The following is a 16,857-nucleotide window of genomic DNA, read 5'->3' as shown; positions in this document are numbered from 1 at the left end:
GAATTGCCTCCTCCCTGACCAGATTCCATACCCGTCCCTTAGGTACCGCACCCCGGGACTCACTTTCCCAAACCGGCCTAGGAACGCCACGATGCTGTCATCCTCCACATAGGGATTGTAGATATCCACGGTAATCACCTTTAGATCCAACCGGCACAACGGGACAACCTGAAAGTTTGAGAATGGCTCACTGGCTTCCTTCTCTTTGCAGGTATCCATACACCGCCTGTACAAGGCCTCGCTATTTAGAGACAGGTCGTAGCCCTCCGCCGCCATGTTCCGCTGCAGGCAGAAAACTTGCCCTGGGTCCACCCTTAACCCTTCAATGATCACCGTCCTGATGAACCATTCTCTATTGCCAATTTGCTTGCCCTTGTTCTTCCAAACGAACTGCAACGTCACCCTCTGGCTGACTGTAGATCCTGCCCTCCGGCCATCGGCTTTGGACTAAGAGTGTTGTGGCACCTCGGTACCCAACCTGATCTTAGCCAAAAGGCCGAGAAGCGATAACCCACAAATTGACCCCTGCACCCGCCGGGCCCCCGGGGGTCTCGGCAGACCTCAGCGGTTTGGCAAAAGTTGGCTTCTCCCCACCCGACGCTTTCCTGGTGACAGGCGGGTGTTTTTTTTAACAAGTCGCTAATGCGTCTTTAAGTCACTAGCTCTTTAAGCCTAGTGCTACATTTAATATGTAGTCCCCCGATGGGGGACGTATCTGCCGCCACCTGTGGCCCGTACACAACTAATCTATACCTACAATCTCTTAATGTGACATCCACCCCCAAAACCCTCCCCTGCATAACAAAAGAACCCTCAACCTTTACCTCCCTATTCCCAAACAAAATCCCTACACCCGAAGAGTGAACCCCCCCATACCCCAAACTGATTCCCCCTTATCCCACTCCCTCTTAAACCTCACATCTCCCCATCCCTTAGGTCATGGGTGTCAAACTCTGGCCCGCGGGCCCGCGAGACAATACCAAATTACTACTAGAGCTGGCCCGCCGGTATTATACAGCGCATTCACCGCTAATACTACGAATCCCATAATGCTCTGCTGTTGTTTTCGCGCGCCAATCAGGACAGGACCCAGAAACGCCCTCTCCTCTGTGACAGTAGTCATAGCAACATAGACGCTACAACTGTCAGCGCTATATCCCTTCCCAAAAATGGCGAAAAGAAAGGCAGAAAACAGGAGCTTTCTGGACAAGTGGGAGGCAGAATATCTGTTTACATATGTAAAAGACAAACCTGTTTGTCTTGTTTGTGGAGTCAACGTGGCTGTAAGTAAGGAGTACAACATTAGACGACACTATGAAACGAAACACCATGACAAATACAAGGACCTGGACATGACTCAAAGGAGCCAGAAAGTAGAGGAGATGAAAAGAAGTTTGGTTTCACAACAGAATATGTTCAAAAAAGCCACATCACAAAGTGAGGCTGCTGTAAAGGCTAGTTATATAGTGGCAGCAGAGATCGCAAAATCAGCCCGGCCCTTTAATGAGGGAGAGTTCGTGAAAAAGTGCATGATGAAAGTTAGTGACCTCGTATGCCCAGAGAAAAAGCAAGCATTTTCAAACGTGAGCCTGAGCAGGAACACAGTAGCTGATCGCACATGTGATCTTGCCACCAATCTGTATGACCAGCTGATGGAAAAGGGAAAATATTTCGTTGCGTTCTCCCTCGCTGTGGATGAGAGCTGCGACGCATCTGATACTGCTCAGCTGTCAGTCTTCATCCGTGGAGTGGACTCAAATCTGTGTGTTACGGAGGAGCTATTGGGATTCAAATCAATGCATGGCACAACCACAGGAAAGGAAATCTTTGAGGAGGTTTCCAAATGTGTAACTGAAATAAAGCTGCCGTGGGATAAACTCGTTGGATTAACGACAGATGGTGCGCCAGCGATGTGCGGTAAAAAGACTGGACTGGTGGGCATGGTTCGGGAGAAGATGCGGGAAGAGAACTGTGCAGGTGAGCTAACTGTTTACCACTGCATCATACATCAGGAATCACTGTGTGCCAAAGCCCTAAAGATGGAACATGTTATGACCACAGTAACACAGGTAGTTAACTTTATAAGAGCCAAAGGTCTGAATCACCGCCAGTTGAAATTTTTTCTAGAGGAGTGTGGTTCAGAATACGCAGACGTGCCGTATCACACAGAGGTGAGATGGCTAAGCAGAGGAAAAGTACTGAACAGATGTTTCGAGCTGCGTGAGGAAATATGTAAATTCCTGGAAACCAAAGGGAAGGATACAGCAGAGCTCCGGGAGCAAAAGTTTCTGTGTGAGCTGGCCTTTCTCTGTGACATCTCGAGCCATCTCGATGCGCTGAACCTGCAGCTTCAGGGGCGGGGGCGCATCATCACAGACATGTACGCTGCAGTGAGGGCCTTTAAAACTAAACTGTGCCTGTGGGAGAATCAGATGCTGCAAGGAAACCCTTGCCATTTTCCCTGCTGCCAAACCATAAAAAGCGCAGATCTCTACCGCCGTGTTCCCATGCGCACAGTTTGCTGAAAAACTCAGTGTTCTCGCCGCTGAGTTTAGCCGGCGATTTGCCGACTTCGATGTCCAGAAATGTAGGTTTGAACTGCTTAGTAATCCCTTCGCAGTTGATGTGGAAAATGCACCAACCAACATCCAAATGGAGCTGATTGAACTCCAGTGCAACGACACGCTGAAGTCAAAGTATGATGCTGTGGGCGCCGCACATTTTCCACGGTTCATCCCTGACACAATGCCTCAGCTCCGCACCCAAGCTGCTCAGATGCTCTCCATGTTCGGCAGCACTTAGCTATGCGAGCAACTTTTCTCCTCGATGAAGATGACCAAAACTCACAGGGAGACGTCTGAATGATGAACACCTTCGCTTGATACTGAGGATTTCTTCAGCTCAGAACCTGAGCCCAGACATGGATGAACTAGCATCCAAGAAGAGATGCCAGGTATCTGGCTTGGGCACATCAGATTAGATCAGTGTGCAATAATTACCGTTTTCTTTGTGCACTTTTTCTTGCTACAAGGCATGGGCTTGAATGGTTGATTGATTTATTATCATTTTATTTGTAAAATTATTTGCCAGTGGAAAAAGTTTATTTTGGTATTTAAATCAGAAGGCTGCAAACAGAAAAGAGGCATACGATTTTTATTTAAATTTTATTTATTTAATAAATGAATGCCATTGATGTGTTTTTTCATTTGAAATTCGATTTTGCATGTCTCCACTATTAAATTATATATTGTATGGTAATAAGCGATGCTTGTTCCATATTCAATGTTAAAGCAAAACTTGTTTGGGTCCATATTAAAAGGTTCATTTGTTCAATGTTGGCCCGCGACTTTGTTCAGGTTTTACATTTTGGCCCACTGGGTATTTGAGTTTGACACCCCTGCCTTAGGTGAACCTCCTGTAAAAAACAAAAATCAAACCCCACACCCTCTAAATAACTAAAAACCGCCCTTCTTTTTACCCTATCCCTCAACCCCCTTACATTTTCACTAACAAAAGTGATTGTATCCATAAGTAACAAAAAATATTATACTAACAAACCAAAACAGGAGGCTCACCCGATGCTCCATCTCCTCCGACAGAGGTGCAAAAATGCTCCCCCTGTCCGACGAATACAGGTCCTCTTCAGGAAAAACCGCCTGCTCGCCACCCACTAGGTTCTCCATGCTTTCCCTGCCCCCAAGTCATCTGCCCATGACGCCAGGATTGGGTTGGGGACGCAGTCTTCCGGTTTCCCAGAAAACCCCTGCGACCTCTCTTCCCCCAGGGGCATAGACAGAGTGGAGATCGTACTGTTAATATCCCCTAGTGGCAGAGGGAGAGAAGAGTCGTGCAAGAACAGGGGGGCCACCTTAGCGGCACTGTCTTTTACCCCCAGCTGGTGAACAATTTTTCAGAGAACATACACAAGTTACCCATTTTCTCCAAGTTTATTTTTTAAATGAAATGTAAAAAAACATTTCTGGATGGTGTTCAAACCAGAACATAAAAAAAAGTGTATATTTTGAAAGTAAAAGTTGTATAAAGCCCATTAAACTGGAAACTTATATAAAACACACAATTTTAAATTGTATGCTTTTTTAAATAAACAAAAACAGATTTCAAAGGTTCTAAGTGTTTTATTAAATGTTGTGCACTAAGTTTGTCATGTCCAATTGCTTATTAAAAATTCCAAATTAGATTTTACTGTAGCCCACTGCTTTTAGTGTAATATACTACAAGTACACCCCCCCCACATACACATATGTACTGTATTTGAACAGTGAAGCTAAGATTTTATATTTGTCTCTATACTCCCACATTTTGGATTTGAGAGTACGTCACCTTTAATTTGGGGGATTTTCATAAATGTTTTACCGTTTACAAAAGAAACCATTATGTATCTAGTCCCCCCATGTGAAGAAGTCAAAGTAGTAAAAAGTTTAGTACTTGGTCCCATATTCCTTGCATGCATTGACTACATCAAGCTTGTGACTAAAGTCATTTAGTTTGTTTGGGTTGCGTTTTACCCCCAGTAGTAACTGAACGGTGAATGATGACTTCAGTAATTTTCTTAATGACTCCTGTTTCTGAACACTTCTCAATTTATCCTTATGCCATGATTAAAAAAATAATTAATGATGAGTGAGGTGCAGTTCAGAGGCTACAACCAAACATGCTAACCTCTTACCATTACAAATTTAAATGTAACCTTTATTTAACTAGGCAAGTCAGTTAAGAACAAATTATTATTGACAATGCCGGCCTACACCGGGCCACCCCATGGAACTCCCAATCACGGCCGGTTGTAATACAGCCTGGATTCGAACCAGGGTGTCTGTAGTGACGCCTTTAGCACTGAGATGCAGTGCCTTAGACCGCTGCACCACTCAGGAACCCTACCAATAACAGGGGAGCGTAGCATTTTTGGGGGGGTATGTTCTTTGTGTCTCCGTAACATTCTCAAACATCATTATCCACAATTCATTCATGATTATCCATGATCATGGTAGCCTCCACATGGATATAGAAGTGTTCAGAAACATCTATTCTTACAATAAAAGTGACTCCAAAATGGTACAAAACATTATTCATATTGGGCAAAACATACTGCAAATGCATCCAACAAGCTTGTAAAGACACAAGCTTTTGATGTAGTCATTGAGTGAGTGCCAAATGGCTAAAGTATTGCACTATATAGGGATAGGGTGCCATTTGGGACTCAGCTCAGTGGGAGCCCTCAAGTATGCACGATCTATAAAACCTAACTAATGCATCCTAACCCACAGATACACTATATATACACAAAAGTATGTGGACACCCCTTCAAGTTAGTGGGTTTAGCCATTTCAACCAAACCTATTGCTGGCAGGTGTATAAAAACGAGCACAACCATGCAATCTCCATACAGCAACATTGAAGTGCCTTACTGAAGAACACAGTGACTTTCAACGTGGCACCGTCATAGGATCCCACCTTTCCAACAAGTCAGTTCATAAAATGTCTGCCCTGCTAGATCTGCCCCGGTCAACTATAAGTGCTGTTATTGTGACGTGGAAATGTTTAGGAGCAACAACAGCTCAACCGCGAAGTGGTAGGCAACACAAGCTAACGGACAGGACCGCCACGTGCTGAAGCGCGTAAAAATTCTGTACTCGGTTGCAACACTCACTACCAAGTTCCAAACTGCCTCTGGAAGCAATATCAGCACAAAAACTGTTCTTCAGGGGTTTCATGAAATGGGTTTCCATGACCGAGCAGCCGCACACAAGCCTAAGACCACTATGTGCAATGCCAAGCGTCGACTGTAGTTGTGTAAAGCTAGCTGCCATTGGACTCTGGGGCAGTGGACAAGCGTTCTCTGGAGTGATGAATCACACTTCACCATCCGACAGTCCGACGGACAAATCTGGGTTTGGCGTATGCCAGTAGAATGCTACCTGCCCCAATGCATAGTGCCAACTGTAAAGTTTGGTGGAGGAGGAATAATGGGCTAGGCCCCCGTTAGTTCCAGTGAAGGGAAATCTTAACGCTACAGCATTCTACACGATTCTGTTCTTACAACTTTGTGGCAACAGTTTGGGAAAAGGCCTTTCCTGTTTCAGCATGACAATGCCCCCTTGCACAACGCAAAGTCCATACAGAAATGGTTTGTCGAGATCGGTGTGGAAGAACTTGACTGGCCTGCACAGAGCCCTGACCTCAACTCCATCGAACACCTTTGGGATGAATTATAACACAGACTGCGAGCCAGGCCTAATCGCCCAACATCAGTGCCCGACCTCACTAATGCTCTTGTGGCTGAATGGAAGCAAGTCCCGGCAGCAATGTTCCAACATCTAGTGGAAAGCCGTCCCAGAAGAGTGGAGGCTGTTATAGCAGCAAAGGGGGGGGACCAAATCCATATTAATACCCATGATTTTGGAGTGAGATGTTCGACGAGCAGGTGTCCACATATTTTTGGTCATGTAGCGTATATCTGCAAGACATTAAATGCATCGGTTACCTTTGACCAATAAATGCAGAAATACATTAACACACTGATAAAATAAATGATTTTAAGTTAAAATCTTAAAAGGCCAAATAAAAAAAAAACACTGCCCAAACAAATGTACCATTAGTCTCTACTTTGTGTTCACAGTATCATTAGCATTGCTCTAACACTGCCTTACTCTGCTTTCCATGCTGCATCCTTCAGGCTTGACCTTTGTGACTCCAATGACCGTGGTAACTTTATTGCATACAGAATAAGCTCCAAAGCCTAATTTTAAACTCCAGGAGATCAGGTCATGAATTATCTCAACAGAAGTGAAGACTTTTTACTAGATAAAAGAAAATCTCATATCTGCAGATAAAAAATGAAATAAATAGTTTGACAGCTGCTCAAGATAGACATGTATTGTGGCAAAAGAAACATCAAAGGGGAACAACTGCTTAGAAGTCTTAAAGGATTTGACACATACATCTTACCCTACCCTTAGCTAAGTAAGGGGAAGATGTGTCAAATCCTTTTACTTCTAAGCAATTATAATTATATACAAACAAATCTGCCTGAAAAAATGTGTGGTTGGTTGACAGTAGTTAAATATGGTAACCACTTATGGGAGGAGATGCACATTTGTACAGCATATTAATATATATACTAAGACAAATTAAATGTAGTAGAATTTACTTTGTGGGATCTAACCAAAAAGCTTATCTGTGCACAGAAATAAAGACATGTGGGTGGGGAAGGCAAGTCTCAGTGCAAATGCTTCAGTTTGCGTAGCCGCAGGGGGTTGGGCAGGGCCTGTGCGTTTGGGATGTTGGAGACCTCTTGGTTGGGAGAGCAGAAGAGCAGCCTACCGCGATGATTGAACATGTAGAAAGACGGGTGGTTCCTCAATGTGTCAAACGTCCTAAAAAATGAGAAGGCAGTGAGTAGTTTGAACTATACTCATGATTATGTTTTCAGTGTGATAGGTCAATAATAATAGGGCTACCCATATAGGCAAGTCAATTATTATGCTGATTTACAACACTATACATGTCAGCTACAAGAACAAGTGAAATCCCTGCAACACTTAGCAAAGAGCTGCAGTCAGTTTCAGAATGGGTGGCCAGAAGGCCAGCATCCCGGAGTCACCTCTTCACTGTTGATGTTGAGACTGGTGTTTTGCGGGTACTATTTAATGAAGCTGCCAGTTGAGGACTTGTGAGGCGTCTGTTTCTCAAACTAGACACTAATGTACTTGTCCTCTTGCTCAGTTGTGCACCGGGGCCTCCCACTCCTCTTTCTATTCTGGTGAGAGCCAGTTTGCGGTGTTCTGTGAATGGAGTAGTACACAGCGTTGTACGAGATCTTCAGTTTCTTGGCAATTTCTCACATGGAATAGCCTTCATTTCTCAAAACAAGAATAGACTGACGAGTTTTAGAAGAAAAGTCTTTGTTTCTGGCCATTTTAAGCCTGTAATTGAACCCACAAATGCTCATGCTCCAGATACTCAACTAGTCTAAAGAAGGCCAGTTTTATTGCTTCTTTAAATCAGGACAACAGTTTTCAGCTGTGCTAACATAATTGCAAAAAGGTTTTCTAATGACCAATTAGCCTTTTAAAATGATAAACTTGGATTAGCTAACACAACGTGCCATTGGAACACAGGAGTGATGGTTGCTGATAATTGATCTCTGTACGCCTATGTATATATTCCATAATTTTATTTTTTAAATAAACCGTTTCCAGCTACAATAGTCATTTACAACATTAACAATGTCTAAACTGTATTTCTGATCAATTAGATGTTATTTTAATGGACAAAAATGTTTTGCCTTTCTTTCAAAAACAAGGACATTTCTAAGTGACCCCAAACTGTTCAACTGTAGTGTATCTACAACAGAAGCTAAGATGGCGAGAAGTCTGTCCATTATAAAGCGCTGCTCTACCTTCTTAATAACACTATCAATAAGGCCGGTCCTACAGGATCTAGTTTTGTCATACCTGGACTACTGTTCAGTCATGTGGTCAGGTGCCACAAAGGGACCTCGGAAAATTACAATTGGCTCAGAACAGGACAGCACGGCTGGCCCTTAAATGTACACGGAGAGCTAATATTAAAAATATGCATTTCAATCTCTCCTGGCTCAAAGTAGAGGAGATAATAACTTCATCACTACTTGTATTTGTGAGAAGTATTGACATGTTGAATGCACCGAGCTGTCTGTCTAAACTACTGGCACACAGCTCAGACACCCATGCATACCCCACAAGACATGCCACAAGAGGCATCTTCACAGTCCCCAAGTCTAGAACAGACTATGGGAGGCACACAGTACTACATAGAGCCATGACTACATGGAACTGTATTCCACATCAAGTAACTAATGCAAGCAGTAAAATCAGATAAACAGATAAAAATACACCATATGCAACAGTGGGGACTGTGAAGAGAGACACGCATACACACACACGGATTTTGAGTTGTAGATATGTGGTAGTAGAGTAGTGGCGTGGCCTGAGGGCACACACTTGATGTGTTGTGAAATCTTTTGTAATGTTTTTCAAATTGTATAACTGCCTCAATTTTGCTGGACCCCAGGAAGAGTAGCTGCTGAGCTAATGGGGATACATAATAAATATAATTACTGAAATGAAGGCTTACTTGTTTTTCAGCTCTGAGGATGCATCCATATCTTTAAACTCTCCAGAGATGTGGACTATACCATAAATGGTCAGAACAAAAGCTAACAAAGTCTGTAAAACAATCTGCAAAACAAAATTAAAACAATAGATATATTTTTCTTTTGAAATATGTTTAGTCAAAACGGTACAGTTAATAGAATGGATCTACATCAAAGAATGGAATAAGTTAATAGGTATTTAGTATTAAATAACTTACATCTATTGGTAGTGTTTCTTTTTCTTTTTCTGTCAGACGCATGTAGGATCGATCTGGTGGGGGAAAAAAATAACATTTATCACACTGGAATCAATGTGGCTACAGCTGAGACAAAATCAAGTGGGTAGCTAGTCTCACTCCATCCATAGCAGATGTTGCAAGTGGCAAGCTAACTTGCATAACTGTTAGTACTTTGGCTTTTGGAGCATAGCTTCCAACTGGATCCTGGATTTCCTGACGGGACGACACCAGGTGGTAAGGGTAGGAAACAACTCCGTACGCTGATCCTCAACACAGAGCCCTCCCTCCCACAGATGTGCTTAGCCCCCTCCTGTACTCTCTGTTCACCCATGACTGTGTGGCCATGCACGACTACAACTCAATCAAGTTTGTTGACTACACAAGAGTGGTAGGCCTGATTACTAAAAACGAGACAGACTACAAGGAGTAGGTCAGAGCCAGGAAAATAACCTCTCCCTTAACAAAACGAAGGAGCTTAACCTGGACTACAGGAGACAGAAGAGAAATCACACCCCCATCCTCGGGGCCGCAGTGGGTAGGGTCAAAAGCTTTAAGTTCTTCGGAGCGCACATCACTGAGGACCTGAAATGGTCTCGCCACACCGACATTGTGGTGAAGGCACAAAAGCGCCTCTACAACCTCAGGCAGCTAAAGAAATTGTCCATGGCCCCTAACCAGCGTTGTAGTACTCGAGACCGGTCTCGGTTTTGTCTCTGTGTCAGATACATTTTTACCCTGTCTCGACTCGGTCTCGGACAATGACAACTCATCATTTCTTGCCGAGACCAGTGGAGTGAAAACTCATAATTATCAGCTCCCATTCAGATAGCCCATAAAACCGCTTCGCAAGGCAAATGTCGTCACACTCCTTCACAACACAATATCTTATTGTCTATTGAAACCTTGGCTTCCTACTTTACTTGTAACATTACTGTCCTTTACTTTTGTTGAAAAACACCCTCAAGTTCACCAGAATTTCCTTGATTTGCTGGTAGGGAAGAGTGGGGGATATTGTTTGTAAGTTGCGTGCTGACTATTAATAAGTGGGGGAAGTCTCAGACCCCTCGCCGCCCTCCAGGTCCTGACTTGGATCAGTCTCAGTTTAGGTGGTCTCGAACACAACACTGCCACTAAGACCCTCACGAACTCTACAGCTGCACCATTAGAACATTCTGCCAGGCTGCATCACCGCCTGGTACGGCAACTGCTCTGCCCTCAACCGCACGGCTCTCCAGAGGGTGGTGCAGGCAGCCCAACGCTGTTCACTCAGCTATCGCCCGACAGACAGACATAGACAGTACAGATGCATCTTCGCTCAGACCGAGAGGCTAAAAAACAGCTTCTATTACTAGGCCATCAGCCTGTTGAACAGCCATCGCTAGCCGTCTACCAGGTGATGCTCACTCACACAAGCTATCACACACACACTACATACTCACAAACACAGGCACATTCAAACATATACACAAAGCCAATGCTGTCCCACGCTATAGATATTAAACCACTCATCATTTCCCATTTCACACTGTATTTAAATACTGTATCCCCGACATAGCTAATCATAATATTTCTACTGTACATTGTATTTTATTTACACTGGATTATTGACATACAGTGCCTAGAAGGCCAGCATCCCGGAGTCGCCTCTTCACTGTTGCCGTCGAGACTGGTGTTTTGCAGGTACTATTTAATGAAGCTGCCAGTTGAGGACTTGTGAGGCATCTGTTTCTCAAACTAGACACTAATGTACTTGTCCTCTTGCTCAGTTGTGCACCGGGGCCTCCCACTCCTCTTTCTATTCTGGTAAGAGACAGTTATCGCTGTTCTGTGAATGGAGAAGTACACAGCTTTGTACGAGATCTTCAGTTTCTTGGCAATTTCTCGCATGGAATAGCCATCATTTCTCAGAACAATAACAGACTGACAAGTTTCAGAAGAAAGGTCTCTGTTTCTGGCCATTTTGAGCCTGTAATTGAACCAACAAATGCTCATGCTCCAGATACTCAACTAGTCTAAAGAAGGCCAGTTTTACTGCTTCTTTAATCAGCACAGTTTTCAGCTGTGCAAACAATTGCAGAAAGGTTATAATGATAAATTAGCCTTTTAAAATGATAAAATTGGATTAGCTAACACAATGTGCCATTGGAACACAGGCCTGATAGTTGCTGATAATGGGCCTATGTAGACATTCCATAAAAATACATTTTTTTAAAAAATCTGCCGTTTCCAGCTACAACAGTCATTTACAACATTGACAATGTCTACACTGTATTTCTGATCAATTAGATGTTATTTTAAATGGATAAAAAAAATGTGCTTTTCTTTCAACAACAAAAAAACAAGGACATTACTAAGTGAACCCAAGCTTTTGAACGGTAGTGTATGAACTTTTGTACATTCAATTCTAGCTAATCTTGTATAAATTCTCACATAGTACATACGTAGATTGCATTGGATTACTGCCTCGGTGCTATTTGTGTTAATCAGATTCATCCCGCAGTTCTTGATTCCTTGTCTTTTTCCCCCTTACATTTAAATTGTCAGACATTTTACTACATTGTTAGGAGCTGGTAACATAACGATTTCGCTGCACCCACTATAACACCTGCCAAATTGTGTACGCGACCAATAAACCTTGATTTGATTCCTTGTTTTCAATTGAATACGTGTTAATATAAAGTCGGGTACTGCTAGCAGACCGCGTTGTTAGCTAGCTACTGTAACGTTAGTAACGTTGGGACACATCATCGTGAGTCTGAACGAAAACATGTTCTGTCCCAACGGTACCAGCTTGCTGCTTACTGTGCCAATAATATGACATGCTAAATCGTTAGCTATCTGGTTTAATAATTATTCTTTCTCGCTTGATAAACTGGTTTGTTTTACGTTTAACGAAAGTTAGCTAGCACACGCTAGTTTTAACAGGCCGCAGTACACTGCATGGTTTATATCTGAATGTGTATTTTGATCTAAACAGCTAAATAAAAGGCCAGATATGTTTATCTTATTGTATCGCACTTACGTTGTGCCGCTGAGAAAGCCGCGTGAGCCAGGGCAAATAGACCAACCCCTACGACATCTCTCCAAAAAGACGAAACCATGTTCAAGAGGAGAGTGATAAATTCTTCTTCTACGATGGGGTTTAAGGGCGGTTGGCATCCAATGTTAATGTTGCATCACCACCACCAGCTGGACGGGGTATTGAATAAGACATACAAAAAAAAACATTGCGGGAAAAACGAAATCATACAAAATGAAACACGTCAACTAAGGAAAAACCATCCCACCTCTTCAATTACAGTCCACTGCAAAATACACCCCTACGACATCTCTCCAAAAAGACGAAACCATGTTCAAGAGGAGAGTGATAAATTCTTCTTCTACGATGGGGTTTAAGGGCGGTTGGCATCCAATGTTAATGTTGCATTTACCACCACCAGCTGGACGGGGTATTGAATAAGACATACAAAAAAAACATTGCGGGAAATGGGAAAAACGAAATCATACAAAATGAAACACATCAACTAAGGAAAAACCATCCCACCTCTTGAATTACAGTCCACTGCAAAATACATCCCTACACAAGCTCAGGGGCCTGTGATGGTGGAACATTCACTGACAGGATTTCCTGCACGCCCTCGGCTGTGAAGTCACAACACCCAAAAACATTCAATTTTCTTCGACTTCTCCGCTTGTGCTGTACAATTTATTACCATTTCAATAGAAAATACAGTCCACCTTTTTAACATGTAGCATTTCACTATTCTTTGTTTTTATTTAACCTTTATTTAACTAGGCAAGTCAGTTAAGAACAAATTCTTATTTACAATGATGGCCTAAGAACAGTGGGTTAACAGCCTTGTTCAGGGGCAGAACGACAGATTGTTACCTTGTCAGCTCAGGGATTCAATCTAGCAACCTTTCGGTTACTAGTCCAACACTCTAACTACTAGGCTGCCTGCCCCCCACTGTCCTTTGTATTCATGTTACCTGATTAAATTGCTGTACAATATGATCTTGTTGCCGTCTGATGCACATTCAGATGTCATAAATCAGCACTATGCCGTGCCTTGATTGTATTACTGTTGATGATATCTGGAAATGTGCATGTACACCCTGGCCCACCTACTGTTGCTAGCCCCAATTCTGACTTGTGCTCTGATATCTGCTCCACTGATTTCTGCTCTCGTAAAAACCTAGGTTTTCTGCATGTTAACACTATAAGCTTATTACCTAAAATGGATCAATTGAAAGTGTGGGTTCACAGCTCCAATCCAGATGTGTTGGTCATTACTGAGATGTGGTTAAGGAAGAGTGTTTTGAATACTGATGTTAACTTTTCTGGTTATAACCTTTTTCGGCAAGACAGATCTTCCAAAGGTGGGGGAGTGGCATTCTTTACCAAGGATCACCTTCAGTGCTCGGTTGTCTCTACTAAGTCTGTCCCCAAGCAATTTGATTTGCTGGTTTTAAGCATTAAACTTTCAAATAGCTTTTTGTTGACTGTTGCTGGGTGCTATCGTCCTCCATCAGCACCGGCCTGTACCCTACCTGCCCTAAGCTTTCTCCTGGCCCCTTACACTAAGTCTGAATTTGTCCTGCTAGGTGACCTAAACTGGGACATGCTTAAACCACCTGACCAAGTCCTAAAGCAATGGGACTCCCTAAATCTTTCTCAGATTATCACCAATCCCACAAGGTATGACGCCAAACACCCAGAAAAGGCTACTCTCCTCGATGTTATCCTCACAAATAATCCTGATAGGTGTCAGTCTGGTGTTTTCTGTAATGACCTTAGTGATCACTGTTTTAGAGCCTGTGTTCGTAAGGCCTGCGAGTGAAACGACCTGTCCTGATTTGTCATAAACGCTTGCTAGAAAACTTTAATGAGCAAGCCTTCCTTCATGAACTGGCCTCTGTAAAATGGTATAGAATCAGCTTGATCCCCTCTGTCGAAAACGCTTGGACCGTCTTTTTTGTTATTTTCAGTGGTATTCTTAACAAACACGCCCCCATAAAGAAAATGAGAATTAAAAACAGGTTCAGCCCCTGGTTCGACCGTGATCTTACAGAGTTACTCCACCTCAGGAATTGCATTTCGTGAAAGGCTCGGCACACGCATACTTAGGCTGACTGGCTATCGTTCAGGCAAATGAGAAATAAGTGCACTCAGGCTATCCGAACGGCCAAAGTTTGTTACTTTAAGGTGCAGTTCTCTCTCTGTGGGTCTAACCCCAAGAAGTTCTGGAAAACGGTTAAGGACCTGGAGAATAAACCCTCCTCCTCACAGCTGCCCATGTCCCTTAATGTTGATGATGTGGTTGTTACTGACAAGAAGCACATGGCTGAGCTCACCACTTCATTAAGTCAGGATTCCTATCTGACTCAGCATGCCTCCTTGCCCATCCAACATTTCCTCATCTCCCACCCCTTCTAATGCGACTATCCCCGATGCTTCTCCCTCTTTTTCCCCTGCCCCACTACAAAGTTTCACCCTGCAGGCAGTCACTGAGTCCGAGGTGCTAAAGGAGCTCCTTAAACTTGACCCCAAAAAAACATCTGGGTCAGATGGTTTAGACCCTTTCTTCTTTAAGGTTGCTGCCCCTATCATCGCAAAGCCTATCTCCAACCTTTTTTAACCTGTCTCTCCTTTCTGGGGAGGTTCCCATTGCTTGGAAGGCAGCCACAGTTCGTCCTTTATTTAAAGGGGGAGATCAAGCTGATCCTAACTGTTATAGGCCTATTTCTATTTTGCCCTGTTTATCAAAAGTGTTGGAAAAACTTGTCAATAATCAACTGACTGGCTTTCTTGATGTCTATAATATTCTCTCGGGTATGCAATCTGGTTTCTGCTCAGGTTATGGATGTGTCACTGCAACCTTAAAGGTCCTCAATGCCCTTGATTCTAAGCAATATTGTGCTGCTATTTTTATTGACTTGGCCAAAGCTTTGATATGGTAGACCATTCCATTCTCGTATTCTGGCTAAGGAGTATTGGTGTCTCTGAGGGGTCGTTGGCCTTGTTTGCTAACTACCTCTCTCAAAGAGTGCAGTGTATAAAGTCAGAAAATCTGCTGTCTCAATCCTAGGCCCCACGCTCTTCTCAATTTACATCAACAACATAGCTCAGGCAGTAGGAAGCTCTTTCATCCATTTATATGCAGATGATACAGTCTTATACTCAGCTGGCCCCTCCCCAAATTGTGTGTTAAACGCTCTACAACAAAGCTTTCTTAGTGTCCAACAAGCTTTCTCTACCCTTAACCTTGTTCTGAACACCTCCAAAACAAAGGTCATGTGGTTTGGTAAGAAGAAGGCCCTTCTTCCCACAGGTGTTATTACTACCTCTGAGGGTTTAGAGCTTGAGGTACTCACCTCATACAAGTACTTGGGAGTATGGCTAGAGGGTGCACTGTCCTTCTCTCAGCACATATCAAAGCTGCAGGCTAAAGTTAAATCTAGACTTGGTTTCCTCTATTGTAATCGCTCCTCTTTCATTGAGCTGCCAAACTAACCCTGATTCAGATGACCATCCTACCCATGCTACATTTTAGTCATTTAGCAGACGCTCTTATCCAGAGCGACTTACATTTCATACATTTCATTTTCTGTACTGGCCCCCCGTGGGAATGCTAGATTACGGAGACATAATTTATAGATTAGCAGGTAAGGGTGCTCTCGAGCGGCTAGATGTTCTTTACCATTCGGCCATAAGATTTGCCACCAATGCTCCTTATAGGACACATCACTGCACTCTATACTCCTCTGTAAACTGGTCATCTCTGTATACCTGTTGCAAGACCCACTGTTTGATGCTTATTTATAAAACCCTCTTAGGCCTCACTCCCCCCTATCTAAGATATCTACTGCAGACCTCATTCTCCACATACAACACCGTTCTGCCAGGTCCCCAAAGCACACACATCACTGGGTCGCTCCTCTTTTCAGTTCGCTGCAGCTAGCGACTGGAACGAGCTGCAACAAACACTCAAACTGGACAGTTTTATCTCAATCTCTTCATTCAAAGACTCAATCATGGACACTCTTACTGACAGTTGTGGCTGCTTTGTATGATGTATTGTTGTCTCTACCTTCTTGACCTTTGTGCTGTTGACTTTGCCCAATAACACTGTAAAAAATGACCCACGGGCTTAGTAAATATTGCAAAAGAAAATCAATGATTTTTACTTAAAATAATAGGTTTTTGGTTTTCCTTACATTTTGGAATATAATAATGAATTTATATGTGTTGAAAAAGACTGTCATTTGCAAATAAAATCCTAGATAATATGCTGCTAAATTAGGACAAATATTTGTAAGTAACAACCAACAACTTAAAATATGATATTCAAAGTATCATTATTATGTTGGACTGACATGCTAAATCTAGTTCTGAATGTCAATTGTGCTTGGAACATTTCAACAGACTTTGTCTTGATCTTTCTCCTCTGGAATGGCCATGCG

General features: G+C 43.0%; 2 protein-coding genes across 2 annotated transcripts; one reads left to right on the top strand and one right to left on the bottom strand.

Moving 5' to 3' along the window:
- The first annotated feature begins 919 nt into the window (after positions 1–919).
- Positions 920–3,333, top strand: LOC115160600 (general transcription factor II-I repeat domain-containing protein 2-like). Its single transcript, XM_029710795.1, is given in 3 exon segments — positions 920–2,483; positions 2,485–2,853; positions 2,855–3,333. Coding segments are annotated over 3 exon segments (1,809 nt in total). The 5' UTR covers positions 920–1,169; the 3' UTR covers positions 2,981–3,333.
- Positions 3,334–6,453: 3,120 nt separating this feature from the next.
- Positions 6,454–12,830, bottom strand: LOC115160601 (membrane magnesium transporter 1). The gene is made up of 4 exons (XM_029710796.1): positions 12,416–12,830; positions 9,373–9,425; positions 9,136–9,239; positions 6,454–7,394 (listed from the first exon to the last, which is right to left on the bottom strand). Exons 1-4 carry the CDS (start codon positions 12,492–12,494, stop codon positions 7,238–7,240), a joined length of 393 nt encoding a protein of 130 aa, XP_029566656.1. The 5' UTR covers positions 12,495–12,830; the 3' UTR covers positions 6,454–7,237.
- Between the last annotated feature and the right edge of the window lie 4,027 nt (positions 12,831–16,857).

Source organism: Salmo trutta, chromosome 24 (genome assembly GCF_901001165.1).
Source record: "Salmo trutta chromosome 24, fSalTru1.1, whole genome shotgun sequence".
NCBI lineage: Eukaryota > Metazoa > Chordata > Actinopteri > Salmoniformes > Salmonidae > Salmo > Salmo trutta.
The sequence above is the reverse complement of the archived record's forward strand: the minus strand, read 5'-3'. Positions and strand labels throughout refer to the sequence as shown.

What these genes read in the sequence shown, in the direction of transcription:
- LOC115160601 (XM_029710796.1), bottom strand. Translation starts at nt 12,494, where the DNA reads ATGGTTTCGTCTTTTTGGAGAGATGTCGTAGGGGTTGGTCTATTTGCC. An exon ending in AAGAAACACTACCAATAGAT is followed by an intron (nt 9,240 to 9,372) that starts GTAAGTTATTTA and finishes TTTGTTTTGCAG; the next exon opens with ATTGTTTTACAGACTTTGTT. An exon ending in TCCTCAGAGCTGAAAAACAA is followed by an intron (nt 7,395 to 9,135) that starts GTAAGCCTTCAT and finishes CTCATTTTTTAG; the next exon opens with GACGTTTGACACATTGAGGA.